The sequence below is a fragment of the Periophthalmus magnuspinnatus genome, chromosome 10, assembly GCF_009829125.3.
Source record: "Periophthalmus magnuspinnatus isolate fPerMag1 chromosome 10, fPerMag1.2.pri, whole genome shotgun sequence".
NCBI lineage: Eukaryota > Metazoa > Chordata > Actinopteri > Gobiiformes > Gobiidae > Periophthalmus > Periophthalmus magnuspinnatus.
Genome location: NC_047135.1, coordinates 4,871,108 through 4,892,126, shown reverse-complemented (window position 1 = coordinate 4,892,126; position 21,019 = coordinate 4,871,108). Strand labels below are relative to the sequence as shown.

The 21,019-nt window shown below is 36.8% G+C and overlaps 2 protein-coding genes across 3 annotated transcripts in view; one reads left to right on the top strand and one right to left on the bottom strand.

Annotated features, from left to right (window-relative positions):
* dctn4 (dynactin 4) overlaps positions 1-20,589 on the top strand; it is a 44,006-nt gene extending 23,417 nt beyond the window's left edge. The window contains exons 2-15 of one of the 2 annotated variants that reach the window (XM_033974210.2): positions 9,663-9,803; positions 10,351-10,421; positions 10,510-10,688; positions 10,770-10,813; positions 11,065-11,172; positions 11,575-11,595; positions 12,023-12,096; positions 12,324-12,436; positions 12,520-12,629; positions 13,189-13,262; positions 13,651-13,705; positions 13,818-13,925; positions 19,197-19,294; positions 19,392-20,589. In XM_033974210.2, the coding sequence (XP_033830101.1) occupies positions 9,669-9,803; positions 10,351-10,421; positions 10,510-10,688; positions 10,770-10,813; positions 11,065-11,172; positions 11,575-11,595; positions 12,023-12,096; positions 12,324-12,436; positions 12,520-12,629; positions 13,189-13,262; positions 13,651-13,705; positions 13,818-13,925; positions 19,197-19,294; positions 19,392-19,611 (1,410 nt within the window). In that variant the 5' untranslated portion in view covers positions 9,663-9,668 and the 3' untranslated portion in view covers positions 19,612-20,589. Of the gene's footprint in view, positions 1-9,625; positions 9,804-10,350; positions 10,422-10,509; positions 10,689-10,769; positions 10,814-11,064; positions 11,173-11,574; positions 11,596-12,022; positions 12,097-12,323; positions 12,437-12,519; positions 12,630-13,188; positions 13,263-13,650; positions 13,706-13,817; positions 13,926-19,196; positions 19,295-19,391 lie in introns of those variants that run through there. The other variant, XM_033974211.2, reaches the window with a different exon arrangement.
* Positions 150-9,673, bottom strand: gpx3 (glutathione peroxidase 3). The gene is made up of 6 exons (XM_033974321.2): positions 9,546-9,673; positions 8,452-8,647; positions 6,441-6,591; positions 5,249-5,366; positions 2,514-2,613; positions 150-616 (listed from the first exon to the last, which is right to left on the bottom strand). Exons 2-6 carry the CDS (start codon positions 8,533-8,535, stop codon positions 401-403), a joined length of 669 nt encoding a protein of 222 aa, XP_033830212.1. The 5' UTR covers positions 8,536-8,647; positions 9,546-9,673; the 3' UTR covers positions 150-400.
* Positions 20,590-21,019: the final 430 nt, after the last annotated feature.

The following is a 21,019-nucleotide window of genomic DNA, read 5'->3' as shown; positions in this document are numbered from 1 at the left end:
TGAGGTTTTACTTAGGCTACTGCAATTAATAACTGCCAGGTACAAGCTCCCACACCTCCTTTCATAATTCTGTTTAGTTATTGTCAAAGCTGAAAAACAACATGGCACTGCAATCTTCAATCTGTGCATAAAGAATTACACAGCACACCTTTCTTTCTATGATTTATTGAATGTAATTAACATTGAGGCGTGAATGGCTCATAGGTGCTGGTATTTGAGGGAAACTGCATGCTCTTGAGTTTTGCAGGGCAGCTCTGAATGCACCAAAGAACAGCCCTGGACCCAGACTCTGAAGAGGCACCACAGATGCACTGCTTTCAAGCCTCCTCTTCATTCAACATGACATTTCCTTATGCCAGAAACTACAAGCCATTACTTTACTACAACTACACAATCTAATCTACTGCTTCCTTTGGGACAAGTTGCGTAAGTAATTGGTGAGGAATGCCCGAACTTGCGACACCTGCGCAGTGGGGTGCCATCTCATCACTGGTTTGCCATCTGGACCCACCAAAAACTTCTCAAAGTTCCACTTGATGTCGTTCAATTTGAGTGGATCCCAAAAGAGTCTGCCGGGTACTGAACCAAAAGAGTCTCCAACGGGGGGGCAAGCACTCTGCACAGATAAAAACTAAACAAAATCAGTAAATGGGTTTTGTTTTTTTAAATTTACAGTCAATTGAGTATCACAACATCCCGAATGATGGAGGTCAAATGTTGCCAGTAAAATATCTATCTGTATTTTTTTATACAGATTGATATATACTGCAAACATGATCGTCCAATCAGATTTGTTTTTTTCAGTGACACGTGAAACAAAGGAGCTCATTGGTCACATACGATTTACAATTAAAATCCCATTTATCTCACCTCAGATTAACAGTTTAGCTTCGCTCATTGATTCTGCAGAAATCCACCATGTTTTTCAGTCCCCTGTGAGATTTCTTTCCCTTTATTTTTTCCGATACAGATGGACCATGCTTGTCCCTGATTGGCTAAACCATCTGTCAATCACACCCATTTGAAAACAGGTAGATTCACTTGTGACCAGACTCACATCTTCATAAAATATTGAAGATGCATGTATTCTGGATCCCAGGTAAGGTCAAATGTATCAGTAGATAACGTTCATATTAAGAATGAACCTAATTAGATGAAAAAAAAAAAAATCTTTGTAAAAATGGAGAGATTTGGTGTATTTTTGTTGAAATACAAAACGATTTGAGCTGTGAAGGGGAGAATAAGCCCCTTTTATTGCTAATTATTTGTTGCAGTTCATGTCTTTTAATGAAACGGTCTATTTAAAAATGCTTTATCTTAATCAGTGACATAAAGTAGTTTCAATGTCGCAGTATAACGCTGCAGCGATATATCATGTTTCAAAATTTGTTATCGTGACAGAGGTACCTATAGAAGTTATACTAAAGATTGTGAAAAGAAAACACATTAAAACATTTCTATTTTTTTCTGATATCGACCATAAGAAAAACACATGGTGGCGTGTGTCAGTTAAACATTTTTGGAGTAACTGTTGTATTTGAAAGAAGTACAATGAATTTCAAGGTTTTATTTTTAGCGTTGCATTAATTTCCCTTTTTTGTGTAGTTTTCCCAATTAGAACAAAATCAGATTACTCACTTTAGATTACATAACATTTCAAGAATCAGATAACACTTTTTTAACACTCTTCTCCCTGGTATTTAACACTAGCTGGACAGGATTTTTTGGTGTTTTATTGTTCTTTCCCGTCGTATCGTGTCTGTATATTTGTTTTTTTTTTGTTGACTTTTATGTGAAGCACTTTGGTCGGCTCAAGTTGTTTTAAACGTGATATAGACACAAACTTGAATTGAACTGATAACTCCAGAAATCAGATAATAATCAGATTTCGGAATTGTGAATTGTGATCAAACCTGTAACTGGATGTATTCATTTATCAGACAAGTGAACATTTTATTTATATATTACAGTAAAACACATAATTGGACTTGAACAAGTTGCCAAGTCGCAGTGTTGAGAAATAACTAAAAACTTACTCAAAAGTAGAGTTCAGAATATGTTTTTTTGCTGCAACTGTTTCTGGTATAGGTACTTTTTCATTACTTTACTAAATTAAAAGGAATACACAGCAGTACTTCATGCACTTTTGGGTTTTAACTGCACAGTATTAATGAGAAAAAAAAGTGTGCGTCTGATTTTTCTTGTCTCTAACTAGGCATAAATATCTCTTATGTTTTTTTACTCTATAATATATTGTAACTCTGATTGGTCCATGTAACAAAATACATGACAAAATACTTTTTACTTCAGGTTTTCACAGTATTCTTCCCATCACTGCCAGATTGTGATGACATTATTCTTATATACTGTATGTTTCCATCAGTACTGGTCCAATAAATGGAGTCTTTTGTGCGTGGTCTTACTCCAAAAAACAGCTTCTTAAGATAAAACTGCTTTAACTATTCACAGATAATAATGCTATACTTATTAAACGCACAGGGAAAATGACTTGCCTTAAGGAAAGCAAAGACAGGCTGCTCATTTTGTCCATTTACATCCCCCTTCTCAAATAACATGAAGTTTGGCACAAATCCATTGCCCGGTCTGACATACCTAAAACACAAACAAAGAGTATCTTATCAGTCATAGTGAAAGTTGAACAAAACTATCAAGTAAATATCAAAAGCACTTTACCTTAGATTCAACTTTAAATATTCAAAAACACAGAAAAAACATGGCTCATGTTTGTGAAGCTTTCTTAACTTGAAGTAAGACGAAGGGATCGGACTTAATTAAATACGGATTGACTGTGAGAATCTCAGGTATGTGTTACTGCAAATACTTGTCTACAGCTTAGGAGAGTTTTGTTTCAGAAGATTAAATGTTATGGGTCATTTCTCGTTCTACTGTTACATGTATGCGCAGGTTATTTAGTCAGTGATCAGTGAACAGTACTAGAATAACAAGGTAAATAAAAGTAGGTAAATAAAAACAGTGAACATGACCTTATAAATGTAATATAAAACTTACTGTGGCAAAATTTAAAGCTGTCAAAAAGGGTCCGAGGTACAAGTGAAAGTCGTATTATGTGCTATTAAATGGGACCTACATTGAAAATAATATACATACATATACATACTTTCAAGAGACGTCAGTACAGATTCTATGGTCATAACTTCGAGGATATTTTTGTCCAATCCAGTCGCCACCTGGGTTTAACTAAGCAAATATGTTGGGGTTGATGCAGTTGGTCTATTCTAGGGTCAGCAACAGTCTGTGCTCAAAGAATGAGGTCAGCTGACACCTGAATATACTGAATGACCAGGTTATTCCATCAATGGATTTTTTCATATTCCAAAATGACAATGCCAGGATTCATCGGGCTCAAATTGTGAAAGAGTGGTTCAGGAGCATGAGACATAATTTTCACACATGGATTGTCCACCACAGAGTCCAGACCTTAACCCCATTGAGAATCTTTGGGATGTGCTGGAGAAGCTTTGTGCAGCGTCAGACTCGACCATCATCAATGCAACATCTTGGTGGAAAATTAATGCAACACTGGATGGAAATAAATCTTGTGACGTTGCAGAAGCGAAATCGAAACAAGGCCACAGCGAATGTGCGACGTAGTTAAAACTAAAGGCGAAACAACCAAATATTAGAGCGTGTGACCTTTTTTTGGTGGGTGGTGGTGACGTTTTTTTTGTCCAGGCGGTATATTTATGCACCACAAATCTTGCTTTTACTTTCCAGAAGCGCCCTCACTCACACTCACTTCTATAAATGGTAAATGGTCATATTTATTTTCCACTTTTCCACCCTCAAGGCACTCAAAGCGCTTTACATCAAGGAACTACTCAACCATTTGCCCACCAGTGAACGCAGACACTGGGGCCAAGGTGGTGTGGACAATATACTTTCTTACAGCGGTGTTTCCCATGAAGCGGTGGCCATATATCACACTAAAGGAAGATAACAGTTATGTTCTGGTCATTTTGGTTAAGGCCACATTTCTTATCTGTGGCCCCTCTCATCTCAGGAATGTGTGACCCCCCTCCATTCTGGGACCACACTACTGCAATCTCACCCTCCGCTTACTACTCACTTGACTCCGCTTTAGACTCTGTTTTGCTGGACACTGCCTTAAACCCGACTGTATTGCTGTAACCGACAATAAACATCCCCGTGCCTCTGCGCCTGCTCTTCATGCAACAAAACAGAAACCGACAGCGGGTTAAGTGTCTCGCGACCGCTCAACCGATGATGTTTATGTCACGAGGAGAGGGATTCGAACCGCAAATCTTCAGATCAAGGGCCAAACACTCTACCAAATGAGCCACTGTCGCCTCTATACACAGTTTTATTGAGATTCAGTTGGAAAACGTACAGCGACGTACAGATATTTTTTCTTTTACATTGATTTCGGAGATGTATTTTGAACCTAAGGATGGGTCACAGGATAAAATTTCAAGAAAACGTTAGTAAATGTATGTACAGTATATAATTTTTTGACCCTACACCTTTTAAATGAGCTCACTGACCACTGTGTCAAAATGCTTGTCCCACGTAACTAATATAGAACTTTTACTTTACCACTAGCAGATCCATTTTACTGCTTTTTTTTTAACTTTATGTCACAAGCATGGCCATTTTCACTGTGGCTCGCCCTTGAGAATCACCAGTTTTAGATATTTTTGCAAAGAAATCTCTCCCTTTTCCTGTATTTTTAAGTAGGTAAATAGTATTGTAGTGGCATGTGATCTTTCCCGTACACACAAGTATGAGTTCAGTGTCAGCAGCAGTGGATGAAGTATTGTAGATTTAGTAAAGCGCATGAAGTAACTCTAGTTTTTCTGTTCCTATAGCGATATCAATACTTCGATTTAAGCGTCGGTATGAAGTGAAAATGGCAGGTTTTCCACAGTGAACTCATTACAAACAGAGTTAACTTATTTCAGATTGATTCAAGAGTGTTGTGTAACTGTTATTTAACCTGCAAGTACAGCCTTGTTTGGATAAAAGTTCACATTATGACATCGTTAGTAAAAAAAATACTTCTAATAGGACCAAACTAAATTACGCAACGAATACCTGATGCAACAAATGACCAGTATGGACATCTGTGAATCCATAGTAGTAATAGTTTTTGTGCTACTTTCTACTTTGTACCCTTGATATCACTTTAATTTAACCGTTTAACCATGTGGAGTACTTTTATGTTGGTACTTTTATGATGTTTGCTTACTTTAGAGCTGGCAGTATCTCGTGTTTTTGCCCCGGCTCTTGCTTCCCGAACTGATTAGACGGGAAGGCGAGGATTGTGAGTCCGAGTGGGCTTAGTTCTTCATGAAGTGCATTCAGTTCTACGTGGAAAAAACACAATTACATTAGTTCAGTGGTGGAACGTAATGAAGTAAAAGTAGTAAAGTATTGTATGTAAGTATCATTTTTAGGTATCTCTACTTACTACTACTCTTTACTTTTACTTCACTACATTTGAGAGCAGTATCTGTACTTTCTACTATAGTTTGAGAGCTGCTGAAAAGGCTGAGGGTTTATTTTTAACATGTTCATAGTTTCAGCAAACAAAAATATACAAACGAAAATAGTTAGAAAATAATGGATTTGATTTTCTTTCTGTTGAACATACTTTTACTTTATTCTCTTTAAGTACATTTATAAACAGGTAAAGTGCTTGTTTAACACTTCTACTAAAGTTGTTTTCTTCATATGAGTTTTACTTTTACTTGAGTATTTTTTGCTCTTGTATCTGTACTTTTATTTATGTAACTAAATTGAGTACTTCTTCCTCCACTGCTTTAGTTAAACTGTGCAACAAAAACTCCAGAAGGTTTCATTACATAGTTAAACACTTTATGATGATTATTCTCACCTTTTGGACCAAACACGAAACAATAATTTAAGGACTTCATTTGCAAAACTACACAACTTAATTTATATACATTTTCAAAACAGATTTTTACTTAAACTTAAAGTTCTCAGTTACATTAAGGTTGAGTGACTTTGGCCAAGGAGAGATTGCTTCACTGTTCCACTAAAATAGATTTGGTGTTTCAAATTCTTGCATTTCTATGAAAAAATAAAATAACCAGCCCAACATAAGCACTTTTTGATTTGATTTTATTGTTTTTGGATTGGTGCTTATTGGGTTTTATACATTTCAGAATCAGAATAAGTTTTGTTTTATTGCCATTTTCAGAGAACAAAATTCACAGATTATGAACCAGCTTTTGCTTATTATGAAATGTTCTAAAAACTATTTACAATTTACACTGGTTCTTAGTTAAAAACATTGCAATCAATCATTTTCTGCAAAAATCTTAAAACTATAAATGCATTCTAAAAAATGTATAATAAAGGGGAAGATCACCTAGAAAGATGCATTTTCACATGTCTGTGTGCTGCTGTTCACTTACCCACGTACTGGTAGGTCAAGCCTCAGTACGTGGCCACATTGATGAAGAGGACGCTCCTTCCTCTCAGACTGTCCAGACGCACCGTCTGGCTTCCGTTCAGGGTCTTCGCCTGGTATCTGTAAATGGTGCCATCCCCGGATGAGTCACAGCGCTGTGAACAAACCATTCACATTTCACTGCTCAATAAAAGTCATAATTAAAGCTTCTGTGTGAATGAAAAATGCAAATAAGACCAGTGATTTTCAGCACAAACTTGTGCACCAACGACGTCATGTGTTTTGAAAGGCAAATGTGATTCACTGCCTCTGTAGTTAATGCAGCTCTGAGCTCAAGAACATCTTATCATCAGCAGAGGAAGGTAACGTAGTACAAGCAGTGAAGTACTGTACTTAAGAAGATTTTTTAAGGTATTTGTACTTAAGTAAATTTTACAGTGGGTACTTTTTACTTCATTACATTTGAGAGCAGTATCTTTACATTTTACTCCATTCCACTTTTAAACTAGACTAAAAAGTAAAGAGTACTTTTTGAGGGGATGATATGATTTGAGGGGTTATTTTTACCATGTTCGTGGAAACAGCCTGAGTTTTCAAGTTCAAGTTTTCAAGTTCAAGCTTCGGCTTTGAGCAAAACAAAATAATAATAATAATAAAAAATACACAAAATTCATAAGAAAAGTAAAAAAAAAAAAAAGATTTGTATTGCAACTACTGACCAAACTGTACAATTTTTGAATCAATATCACTACATTTACACTTTAACAAATGAACAACACTTGAAGTACATTTTTAAACAGGTGCATCAATACTGTCACTTAAGTAATTTTTTTCATGTGATACTTTTAGTTTAACTTAAGTAAAAGTACAGATACAGAGGTAAAAAGTTACTCAACAAAATTGAGCACTTTATCCACCACTGAGCCAATCATAGTGAAGAGTGAAAAGCAGCAGATGGAAAAAGTGAGTTGTCCATCACTGTCTGTTAGAAGAGAACAGCACTGTATGAAATGTATCTATGAGGGACGACTTCAAAAAACTGCCAGGACACCTCACCTGTTTGTTAATCATTAATACTGGAACATTTAATACCAGATCACATGAGTGCATAAGGCTAAGGAAGAGCTGCACCAAAACTGAGATGGAAACGAGGCTTTTAGCTGTTTTACTTGATGTTCTGTTTGTTTTTCTGCTTGTATTGCATTTTAAATTGGACATCCATGAAAAAAGAGCCCAAGTGCCCAAGTGATCTTATTGGACTCCCCTGTATAACTAAAGATAAAGAAAGAAAATACTTTTACAATCAGTTGAAAACGGCACGGGGGCATGATAAGATAATATGTTAGCACCACACGTTCATGATTATTGATGCATTCTGCCGTTGTGAGGCGGTTAAGTGAGTCTCACATCTGCCACGTTTCAAATAAGCCCAGAGTAAACAGAGCAAAAGGTCACATCAAATAAAAAGCATTAAGACACACTTTACGCACATAGGAACTGAATATTTACATTTACAGTAGGTCCAAATGCAAATTAAATATGTTAATGCATAAAATAAAATGAATCTAGGCTTGATGGGCTTTGTCATGGACTACAGCCTACATAGATTCAAAAATATTTCAGTAGCACTAACACCAGTTGTTATATTGGCTCTTGTGTAAATTACCCTATTTTTTTTTTGTATTCAACATTTATTTCAACATAACTGATATACACTATATATGAGTTAACAGCCTATATCTAACCCTTCTTGGGATAGTCTCTGGCAACTTCCACATAAGACAACACAATAATAATAATAATAATAATAATAATAATAATAATAATAATAATAATAATAATAACTTATCATATATGCCTTAAATCATCCAGTAAAGCACCATATTGCCTATTTTGTACAGTAAAGAAGAGGTGATGTCATGTAAAAAGAGCAACAGGTGCCTATGTGTGCCTATGTGAGCCTTTCTGAGTCTATTTGAGCCAATCAGAGCCTATGTGAGCCAATCTGAGCCTACCTTTGAGAGCGGAGAGGTGGAGGCGCAGGGCCGCAGCAGACCGAGGAGCACCAGGGGGATCAGAGACCACGGGATGCCGTCCATGGCTGACACTGGGAGATTCTATGAGGCGGATGCTCTGGACGTGTCTCTATAAAGACCCAGAGGAGCTGCGTGGACACGGACGGAGATGGAGAGGGCGCCATCTGCTGCTCAGCTGATGTACAACAGAAACATGAAGTAATAAAATGTTATTGTCAAATTAATAAGACTGGACAAATGTACTTTCCATCCACATACACTACATTTACAGGAAATTATTTTTATTTCTCTGCTAAGATAACTAAGTAAAGTGGACTTCAGCACAAGGCCTGGTTAAAACTTTGAGTACTTTGAGGCTTTGAGTAAGAGCAGGCCTTCAGAGAAGTCAAAAACTAAACTAATAAACTTTACACTAGGGAAAACGTTTAGCCTTGTTTTCCTCAGTGTATCCCCTGTTCTTGATAGTTACTGATATGTATAGGCCTGTATACAAAAGAACTTACCTCTATTTATCTGTTAACAGAGACCACATAAAGCCCATATAAAGTCAATGGTTGCACTAAATGTGTAGTTCATGTGCCATCTTTATATGATTCATGCAGACTTATCTGCTGTAGCATATGATTTGTGTTTGTTTTTACTGAATGTATTGTTTCAGATAATATTTGGACTATCACAAGCTGTTCTATCTTAAAGCAAAAGTTTGTACTTTCTGCATACTGCATTAAACAAAAACCCTGAATAAGAGTTCACTGTAGACTGTAGGTTTTACTGTCCTGAGCTACAGTCTAAGGTAAACATACCAAACAGCCTATAGGCTATTTCTTTAAAAAGTCAAACCTCTTTGTTGCATTTTTTTTTTTTTTTTACATTTAGATTACTGGAGCGTTTAAATTTTAACAAAATTAAGTTCCCTAAACAGTTTTATCTCTTCTGAGATTAAACTACTGTGAGTGAGAGGCAGCATGTTTGAGCAAACTCCCTCATTTGTTCCCTTTACTTTCTATTTTACTCCAGATGCAGCAGCTTGGACCGTCCATTTGTTCCTTTTACTTTACATTTACTTTACATACATCTCCAGCAGCAGCAGGAGCAGCAGTAGTCCTCTGGCCCGGTCCGTGGTCTGGTCTGTGAGACACGTTGACGCGCATGCGCCTGACGCAGATCGGGCAGCGGCGGAGCGGTGTAGTGCAGAGATGGCGTCCCTTCTGCAGCCAGACACGGTGGTGTATCTGGTTCGCGGAGAGAAAAGGATCAGAGCTCCTTTATCCCTGCTTTATTTCTGTCGATACTGCAGTGAATTACGGTCTTTAGAATGTGTGTCTCACGAGGTAAGTGAAATTATTTACTTATATGATCAAGGAAAACAAATCTGGTGCTAGCATTTCTCAGTTAGCTGTGCTGGTTTGCTACTAGCTTTGACAAGTGGGCGGGCTTTAACTGGACTTTCTGACTCCTAATTGGATAATCTTTTACTCAGTCATCCAAACTCTAAATATTATTGGCTAGTTGAAGAAGCTAACTTCCGTAAATCCTCAATGATTAGCATTTACACCCATTTTGGATATAGTCAACAAAAAATGCTTTCATAAAATAATTTGATGACCTAATACCGATTTATTGATTATGAGGCAAACAATAAGCATTTCAGCAAACGTTCAGCGCCATGTTTAGCATTGAGTTCATCCTGTTTTAGCCCTCTCATATTATTATCGTACCACACCCATAGCTTTGGGTTTTCTGACTCTTAGTAGGAACATTTCATACATTAAAATGAGCTCTTGAACTTCCAGTGGTGAACTGGATACCTTTATTAATATATCAAGCACTATTGTCATGTCTATTGTTTAATTTCATTCATCCATTTGTGCATCTTAGGTGGACTCCCACTATTGCCCAAGCTGCTTAGAAAACATGCCATCAGCAGAGGCTAAGCTTAAAAAGAACAGGTGAAAGACATGTGTGCATGCATTTGTACATTTATGTATTGTTCTAATTAAGAATCTGACCTGTATTTAAATGAATATCTGCATATAGGTGTGCTAACTGTTTTGACTGCCCCTGCTGCATGCACACCCTGTCCACTCGAGCCACAAACATCCCAGCGCCTCTGCCAGATGACCCAACTAAAACCACCATGAAGAAGGCCTATTATTTGGCCTGTGGGTTCTGCCGCTGGACCTCCAGAGATGTGGGAATGGCGGATAAATCAGTTGGTTTGTGCTGATTTTATCAAAAAATAATATCAGAAAGTATAAAGTATTAAATAAGTAAAACTAACATTTTTGTCTTTGCAGCAAGTGGTGGGTGGCAAGAACCAGAAAACCCACACACTCAGCGAGTAAGTTCTGCCCTGTGGCCTTTCATGAGTTGCTCACATGCTTTAGGATTTAATTTTTTGTCTTCAGCGATAAGCCTTTTGTTATGCTCTACAACAAACTTAACACGTAAAATACATCAAATGGTTATGAAATATTGTTTTCCTGTTTTGCATTGTCATTATGTCTGTTGTTTATCTCTTTATATAATATAATATAACATAACAACAATTATTGTATTGTAAATGTGTTTTTTTTTTTTTTTTTCTTGCAGATCAACAAGCTTATTGAATATTACCAACCACTAGCTCACCGAGAAAAACAGGAGAGGGATAGAAAGAAAATGGCAAGGAGAAGACAAGGGATGCCACTGGCTTTTTCGGTAAACCTGTTCTCAAACAAAACATCTGCAAAAATGATCTGGGACTGTAGTAATCTGTTTTTTCTAAGTAATCTGTGGGTACTTTTCAACATGTTGAGCATTTTTATCTAACAGCTATCAGGGAGTTGCATAAAACAATTTGTCTGTATACATTTTGCTGAAGTTTGGTTTGTTCTGGATGCAACAGAAAATAGACTTTTCTCCAAAAAGTCACTCTGATATTCTGCATCCACAGGAATGAACAAACTGCGTTTTGCCTGATTTAGTACTGTGTGCCGTTCGCCATCACTGATGCATTTTCTGTTGCTGTTGCATGAAGTACCACTAATGTTTTTGTAATGGCTTGGTTTCACCTGTTTCTTTTTTCTCTCCTTTTGCCTGTTAACTTTTGTATCCTACCAGCAACACACTATTCATGTGGTGGTGAGTTCCACTTTTTCTAAAGGTAGTCCAATTAAAACAGTAGTTGTTTTTCTTTTTAATCTCATAGTGACCTCACAGATCACATGAATGTCTCCTTGAGTAAATTAGTTTTAGAGCTGCTCACAATAGGAGCCTTTATGTGGGTCAGAAGCAGAGGAGAAACTCTACACTTAAGACTCTGTTACAGATCAAGATGCCTTTAACCCTAATTAAAACCAGAATCTCAACTGTGGGGTGAACTCCTCTCCTTCTCTCATCCACAGATTAGTGGATTTGTGGATGATCTATCCTCAGACATGTTTTGTCTTAAACACAATCTTTCTTTATTTTTGATGGCATTTATCTATATATTAACTTGATGTAAGTCTATAGAGAATTGTGTCATACGTGATGTCATGATTTTTGAGTTTATTTCTAACTTCTGCAGGAAAAATATGGACTTGGAACTAGACTGCAAAGGCAAAGACCTGGAGGACCTCTTTCTAGTCTAGCTGGCCTTTCGTGAGTACTCTTTTTGTATGATAAAGGCTTGGACTACAAACTGATTTATATTTTTAATGATTTCATGTTTCAGTGTGCACAAGTCAGAACCTCTATGATACATTTTTATGTATTTATATCTTAGGTTTTTTAAACTGGGAGAGTTGCTAGTCATCAAAATGATTTAATATCTGTTATCTAGTATCAAGTAAGTTGTCTTTTTGTCTTTCTATTGTATGTTTAAACAGTATTAAAGAGGGGGAGGACCAGAAGGAGATCACCATTGAACCGGCCCAGGCCCTTGATGAAGTGGAGCCTCTTCCTGAAGATTGTTACACTCGACCTGTCAATCTTCCGGAGGGTGAGCTAGTCATCTGTTTTGTGATCAATGTATACTGATTATCAGTATGTATAATGCATCTGTGCTTGTGCTGATCATCATAGTGACCACTTTGAGGCAGCGTCTCCTGCAGCCAGACTTTCAGCCTGCGAACGCCTCTCAGCTCCACCCCAGACACAAGCACCTGCTCATGAAGCGCTCTTTACGCTGCAGGGTCAGTACCCTTCAGTCTAAATCCCTGAAGAATCATGTAGTGTCTCTTATTTTTAGTGGAGGGGACTATGACACCTTCATGTCTAATCTGATACTTTTTCCTTCATATATTTGAATCATATAGAAGTTTACATTTATTTGTTCTTACAGGCAACAATTGTTTTGCCATAAATTTGCCAAAATTGCTGGTTCCCTCATTGTATCAGGAGACCCTTGTGGGAAAGTCTGACTCATGTATTTTTCTTTCAAAACAATTTTTTTTAAATATTATATTTATCTTTATTTAGATACATTTTCAAAGTATAACATAAGTCTAACACAACTTAATCATGCTGTTTTGATGAAACCAGCAATCACTGACATGTGACGTATGTTGTTTTTAAGGAATACAATGGCAGTTATGTTTAAATGAGCTGAATTTTATATTTGATTTACATTAGACTTGAAATGTATGCTCTGTGTAAGTAGCAGAAATCTACTCTGAAATCTATTTTGATTGGCATTAGAAGAGTTATTTATATGAACAGCCTAATTGTTCCTGTCTCTCAAATCTCTTCTAGAAATGTGAGCACAACCTGAGCAAGCCAGAGTTCAACCCGACTTCTATCAAGTTTAAAATTCAGCTGGTGGCTGTGTAAGTATTGAACAGACTCTGAAAGTCTGACTTTGATAAATAAATCATTTTTATTAATTATATTTTGCCAGAAGCCTCTACTACTTGTAATTGGATTAAGTCTGTAAAGTGTAATACTAGCTGAGCCTTAGCACAAGCATATATTATAATAATTATTCATGCGGCTTTAATAAATGAAAGCTTTTGTTTTGCTTTTTATGCCTTAATAATTGCCTTCTAGAAATACTTTTCACAGTAGTTTAAATTGAATTGCAGCAAAAGTTTGTGTTTGTTTATTATTATTTATTCATTTGATGTTTTCTTTTCATTTCCACCTTGCCTTTAGAAAGCACTTTTGTCTCAGACTGAATGAATGAAGATGGTTTTATTCTTTGAATTTTATTTGCAGGAGTTATATCCCTGAAGTGCGAATTATGTCCATTCCAAATCTCCGATACATGAAAGTAAGTCTGACCAACAAATCTAATGTGTTATGAGGTTATGAATGGTCAAGACAAGGACTAATAGAACTCCAAACTAAAATAGTAAATAAATGATATTTGGTTTTCTGTTTAGGAGAGTCAAGTGCTGCTAACGCTGACCAACCCAGTGGAGAACATCACCCATGTGACTTTGGCATCTTGTGAAGATGACGATCCCGATGACATCAACAGCACGGCTAAGGTTTGTTTACAATCCTGTTCACTTTTTAAACCTCAACCGACACACGAGGCCTTTGTGTACCAATAAATCTTCTGTTTAGTGACAGCTTTGAGTTGTTTCCTGAATGGCATCTTCTAACAATATTTTAGGAAACAGCTTGCCAGATCTACTGTTACCTTGGTTACTCTTCATATCTATTCATGTATTTAGCATACTGACAATGGCTGTATTCAAAACACATTTTATTTATCATTGGGAAATTAGGGAAATTATTGGACACAGTAACTGAATAATAGTGTGAACATAAAAACTTGAAAAACCAAATGGTAGTAGTAACAGAAGTTAATAGGTGTAGTTGTATATTAAGAGGTCCATTTGCTTTAAGTCTACTACAGTTAGTCAGAGTAACCCAACTAAACAAAATAATATAAATAATTGTTTACTATTTTAATTTACCTTGCTCTGCACCATACAGACTCTAAAACACAGGCCAAACATTTCTTTCAATTCTGTGTTATTTATATTGCACATTTAAATACAACTTAAGCTGCCCATAGCGCTTCACATAAAAAGTAAACAAAAAAACCCTAAAATATATAGATAATACGATACAAAGGCAAAGAACAATAAAACACCAAGATATCCTGTCTAACTAGAATTAAACGTCAGGGAGAAGAGGTGCATTTTCAGTCTAGTCTTAAACTGCATTAAAAACTGAGAGGATCTGCTCTTATCTATAATACATATTTATATTCATAAATGTTTATCTAGAAGCATGGCTAACGTTTATTTACAAAAATCTTAATGTACAGAACAAATAATCATTTGACTAGTAAACTAATCAAACACAAATGGCCAACTGATAAAATACTCTTTAGTCGCAGCCCTATTTATCACAGGTTACAAGAGAGCACCTGGCTGGAGTACATTACCTTCATGTCTGTACTCCCTGTGGGCTCCCTGACCTTTTATAGCTGCTCACTTTGACAAATGTGAGCAGCTCTACATGTGAGTCGTCAAACGCACAACTCAAACTGTCCCTTCCCAGTGGACAGTCTACCCCCCCCGTGTCTATGGCTGTTTGTCTTCTTGGGCCTTCACTGATGATGTCCCAGATCAGAGTGAGAAAGCGCCCCTGGCCATAGCACAGCATCTTCATGACCCATTTCTATTCACATTATGGCCAAGTGGAGTGTGCAGGACTGTATGTAGTGTTGTTATTCTGCTTGATCAGTTCAATCACCTGGAGGCCATTGTGAAGAACATGTAGGTATGCTTGGATGGGTTTTATCAGTCTGTTCTTACTACAGTGAAGTGGAGGTGAGAGTGGACAATATCAAAGTTGTTGTTCATCTCTTATGAAAACTACTCTTAAAGGTGCATTATGTAGCCTTTCTAGTGCTGGGTTTGCCACCTGCTTGTCTACATGGAGATGTTACTGTGTTCCATGGATTGGAATGTTCCCCATTTTGGCATTTAAGTCATCCATCTGGCTTTTTTCAACAGTATGCATTGTATTGTATTGTTACGTATGTATATATATTGTAATGTACTGTGGAACAATACAGGAAAGCGATAGCATCTCCATTGATATAAGCCGGGTTGCGGACCCCACACTAGAAAAGTTACATTGTGCACCTTTTAAAAAATGTAAAATAAATAATATAAAATAAATACAAATAAAAATATGAAGGGAACATTTTTGCAACGCAAGTGCTCTATTTTACAGTTTAGATTAGTGGACTGTTCTGCTTATAGTGTCACTCCAACACCTGTAATTTAAAGACTGGACTGATTACACAACGAAGTATGAAACTGTGATTGTTGTGAAGGACATTGGCCACATGCATACTATGGATCAATGGTGGAAGAAATGTCTTCGATGTTGTTACTTAAGTAAAAGTACAGATACCAGGGCAAAAAATACTCAAGTAAAAGTATCACACGAAAAAATCTACTTAAAAGTATTAAAGTACTATTAAAAATGTACTTAAACAGTATAAAGAAATAGTATAAGGCTTCACATGTAGTGATTTTAATAACTATTTGTGCTGAATTTTGTTCAGCAGAAACAATTGAATATTTTGTTTGTATATCTTTGTTTGCTCAGATTATGAATGTATTCAAAATAAACCCTCAGAATTTTCAGCAGGTCTCAAACTCAAATATTTTTACTTTTCAATCCAGTTAAAAAATGTGGTGGAGTAGAAAGTACAGATACTGCTCTCAGATGTAGAGAAGTAAAAGTAAAGTAAAAGTATCCACCGTTTTAAAATCTACTTAAGCAAAGTACAGATACCTGCATTTTTTACTTGAAGTACAGTACTTTACTACTTTGTTACATTCGACCACTGCGATAGATACATGATGCTTATGCAGAATACTTAAATCTGTATAAGGCATTCTTCATAAAAAAAACAAACAAACAAAACAGCACATGATAAACAGCACATAATAAACAGCACATAATAAACACCACCAGTGCAGTTGTCTTAGTGTCTTGCGTCTTAAACCTGATGACACCTGCTGCTTCTATGGCCGCAGTGAGAAGAACATTCATTACATGGGGAACACTGTGCTCATTAGATCTGTAAAATGGCTGCCAATGACATTAACCAAGTGTCAAAAAAACTGTCGCTGGTGTGGCTCTGGGGATTTAAAGTGCTAGGAACGAGTGTAAAATTAATCTGCCGTAATTCAATCATTTGCATTGTGAGCGACTTTAGTTTGATTAGGTATGAGGCTTATAGACGCAGTGTCTTCTTGATGTTTAAACTGTGAAAAGCACTTCTTTGCAAAAATTATAATGATATGAATTGTCATCAGTCAGCTCTTTTCTTTAATCCTCTCTAGAGTTATTACTATTAAATTGTCAAGGAGATTCATGTTTAGAGAGTTTTGTTTCCTTTAAACTGTGCAAAGACGACAAGAAACAGCTGTGACGCAAACTTAATAAACCCCAAATTAGCACTACAATAATAACAGCCTTAGTATCTGTGTCAATAGAAATGAACTAATCCTCAGTCTGCCAGATGCACACTGTCAAAGCCATTAGAGAGATTTGTACATTTTCATTTCTCAATTCTGCTTTTGTTTAGCTTTCTTTTTTCCAGGTTTAATTTTCACAATAGCTGTTAGTTCTTCTTATCCTACGTTATTCAGTGATGGAAGAAGTACTCAATTTTGTTAGTTAAGTAAAGGTACAGACACTGGAGTAAAACAAATACTCAAGTAGATGTTTCATGTGATACTTTTACTTAAGTAAAAGTTTTGAAGTACGTGTTTAAAAATGTATTTAAAAGGTAAAAATGCAACTTCTACAATGCAAATAACACCTCTGCGGGGACCGTGACACTTAGACTGGTGACGATCTCTTGGACAGTTTTGTCAGTTACAGGTGCAAAGTGAGTCAGCTCTGAGTTCTTCTACATGCTGCCTCAATGATTTACCCACTAAATTTCTAAAGTCTGTGCTCAACAATTTATATCACCACTTCCATAATTAACATGTCAGTTAGATCTGGAACAAGAAAACTGCAGTTATCAAGCCTCTCCTAAAGAAGAAGAGCAGTCTTGATGCCAGAATACTGAACAATTACCGACCAATCTCAAATCTGCTGTTTTTAGTCCTTGAAAAAGTCATTTACGAACAGCTTATTAACTTTCTCTAAATTGACAATTCATTTGATGTTTTCCAGTCAGGTTTTAGACCCCACCACAGCACAGAGACTGCTCTTATCAAGGTGACAAATGACATCTGCTAGAACATTGATTCAGGCAAAGTCTTGATCCTGTTAGATCTGAGTGCTGTCTTTGACACTGTGGATCATGGGATCCTCTTACAGAGACTAGAGGACTAGGTGAGCATCTCTGGTACTGCACTAAACTGGTTCAAGGCCTATTTAGAAAACAGGGAGTACTTTGTTGAAACCTGAAAATGTCCCTGACCTGTGGGGTGATCCTGGGGTTAATCCTGGGACCCCTGTTGTTCAATCTCTACATGCTGCCGTTAGGCCAGTTAATACACAGCAATAATGTGTCCTAACACAACTATGCAGATGATACTCAGATCTATGTTTCACTGCAGCAGGTGAATATGGACTAGTGGATTCACTCTGCCACTGCATCCAACAGATCACTGTGTGGATGCAAAACAACTTTCTCCAGCTAAACTCAGACAAGACTGAAGTCATAGTCTTTGGCCCAGAGAAACAAAGAGAAAGTGTCAGCAGTCACCTCCAGTCTCTCTCTCTAAAGCCTACAAAGTACATATATCTACACTGGCTTCCTGTGGCTCAGAAAATAGACTTTAAAGCAGCTCTGCTTGTGCACAAGTCTCTCCATGGCCTAGCATCAAAGTACATCTCTGACATGTTAGTGCCATATGAACCAGCTCACACTCTGGGCACCAACAGGAGGCCTGAAGTCCTCAGAGTCAGGACTAAACATGTTGAATCAGTGTTTCAGTTTTATGCAGCTAAAACCTGGAACATTCTTACTGAAGATGTGAGACAGGCCTCTACTTTGACAATGTTTAAATCCAGGCTCAAAACAGTTCTGTTTAGCTGTGCATATGACTGAAAGGCTTTATTCTGCACTTTTCTCCTGTCAATTTTATGATGATTATTTGTGACTGTTTGTTTTCATTTGTTTGTATTGTGATTTTAATATCTTTCTTATTCTGTAAAGCACTTTGAATTCCTTTGTGTACAAATTGTGCTATACAAATAAACTTGCCTTGCCTAAAAAGTAAAAGTATTTAGTGCAGATTTTGAGATCTAATAAAACTTCATATGTAGTGAGACTGATAAAGATTTGTGCTGAAGTTTGTTCAACAGAAACAACTGAATCAATAGTTTGTTTTTTTCTAGCTTTTATTTGTATATCTTAGTTTGTTCAAATTAGAAACTTGATAAAAAAAAATGAGCTCCTCAGCCTTTTCAGCAGGTCTCAAACAATAATAAAAAAAAAAAATTCACTTTTCAGTCCTGTTTAAAAATTTTGTGGAGTAAAAAGTAGAGACCTGCTCTCAAATGTAGTGATGTAAAAAGTATCCAATTGAGTACAGTACTTTACTCAGTGGTGTAACTTAACCAGGTAAAACTAGTAAATTGGTTTAGTGTGGTCATTTCATTGGCATGCATACAGATACAGTACCATGCTATAGGCTTTTAACACTAATAGTCTAGTTAGGACTAAAATTACTGTGCAGCACCAGCATTGTTTTATACTGTGGCGCTCCGAACCCTCTCCACAGGTGCACTAAAAGTCAGTGCCTCTATTGTTTCTTTAGGTCATGGTGCCCAGCAAGGAGTTGGTTTTGGCCGGGAAGGATGCTGCTGCAGAGTATGATGAACTAGCTGAGCCTCAAGACTTCCAGGATGACCCGGAGTAAGCACAAAAATACACAGACATTTACACACATTTACACACAACATGGTTTTAATAGACTGCTCACTCCTAACCCCATCTCCATCTCCTCCTCCAGTATTGTTGCCTTCAGGAAATCCAACAAGATTGGTTTCTTCATCAAAGTGATCCCTCAGAAGGAAGAGGACGGAGATGTCACTGTTTCATTTAAAATCCGGCACGACTTCCGTAACCTGGCGGCTCCCATCAGGCCGAGCGACGAGGGAGGGGACGCCCAGGCAGAGGCCATTTGGCTAACTCATCATGTAGAGCTAAGACTGGGGCCGCTTGCTCCATAAACAACATACTCCAACGCACTGTCAAAGTAGGATCTTATCAAACTAAAATAACGCGTTTCAGAAATGTGTCATCCAGCTAGAGCCTACAGAAATAGAAGGTTGAATTATTGCATTGTATGTTTTTGCTGCTCATCCAAGTAGCTTCTTCAGTTCTGACACGGCTCATTTCAGTCTGGTCTCTAGTAACACATCTCTTTTCTGTAAACAGCTAGGATGTGCTCGTTTCTATGTACTACTTCTCCTTAAGACGAGCCTTTAAGCTAGTCTCATGCTAGAGCTGTCAGAGCTGAAGACGGAATGTACTCACTCCAAAAAAAACCTTTCATTTCAGAAATAGTCAGTTTCCGATCCCACATATTCGCAGCTGTATCACTTATCATGTGGCTTATCACAGTTGTTCAGTATTGATGTGGTTAAGACTGTATGAATTTTGTTGCAACACTATCTTATTCAAAACATCCTTAAAATAAATATTTAAACTGCGAACACCATTTTGTACTGAAAGTAATCTACCTATAAGCATCTGTATTCTAAAAGTCCCTTCTTTAAATACCACAGATCAAAATAGAAACGTGGTGTTAAAGCTGGAGTAAACTGGAGGTGTTCCACATACTCTCCACCTTTGCACTTAAAACATATCTGTTGTTATTGCTATCGACACTAGTACTGTACAAAAGGGCATGTAACTGGTAAATGTCACATCTATTTTACTCCTGTACAATTTTTTTTATCTTACTAAATTCCACTTTTATTTATCTTGAGCAACCATAAGTATTAGGGCACAAGTGAAGTAAAAAAAAACATGCTTCTCATAGACCTGTAATCCGCTTTTATTTGCGACCTTTGCTCATCTAAAGTTTAATATGTACTCTTTTGATTTCTATACTGTTCTGCTGGCTTGTATCGTCTGCATTGTACAAATCTACTAAACATGCCCACATTATTCTGTTCTGGCTAATAAATTAATACTACAAATTACCTCGACCCTGAGCTTGATTTCATATTTTTATTCCATAATTTGCCTGAGGTGTTAAGGGGTGAAATACCAGTTAAAGCCAGCAATAGTATTAATTGGTTTTGGATATGAATTTTTAATGAATTTAGAACAGAAACAAAGGCAGTAACAAAAAGCAAAAAGTAAAACTCCTGTCTCCTGTTTTACCAAATAAATTACTATCCTGTTTGAATTAATATTTGTGTATAAAATGTAATTATGCGTTTATCATATACAGACTATGAATATTTATATGCATGAACCTGATAATTGAATTCACACTAATGCCATGCAAACATGTCTTGAAATTTAAAAAGGGCTGTTTTGTGTTTTTGCAGTTTTAGCTTTCACCACTGGATGGGGCTACAAGGCAGGCTTTATTTTGACAGGCTTTGAAACTCTATACACAGAGGA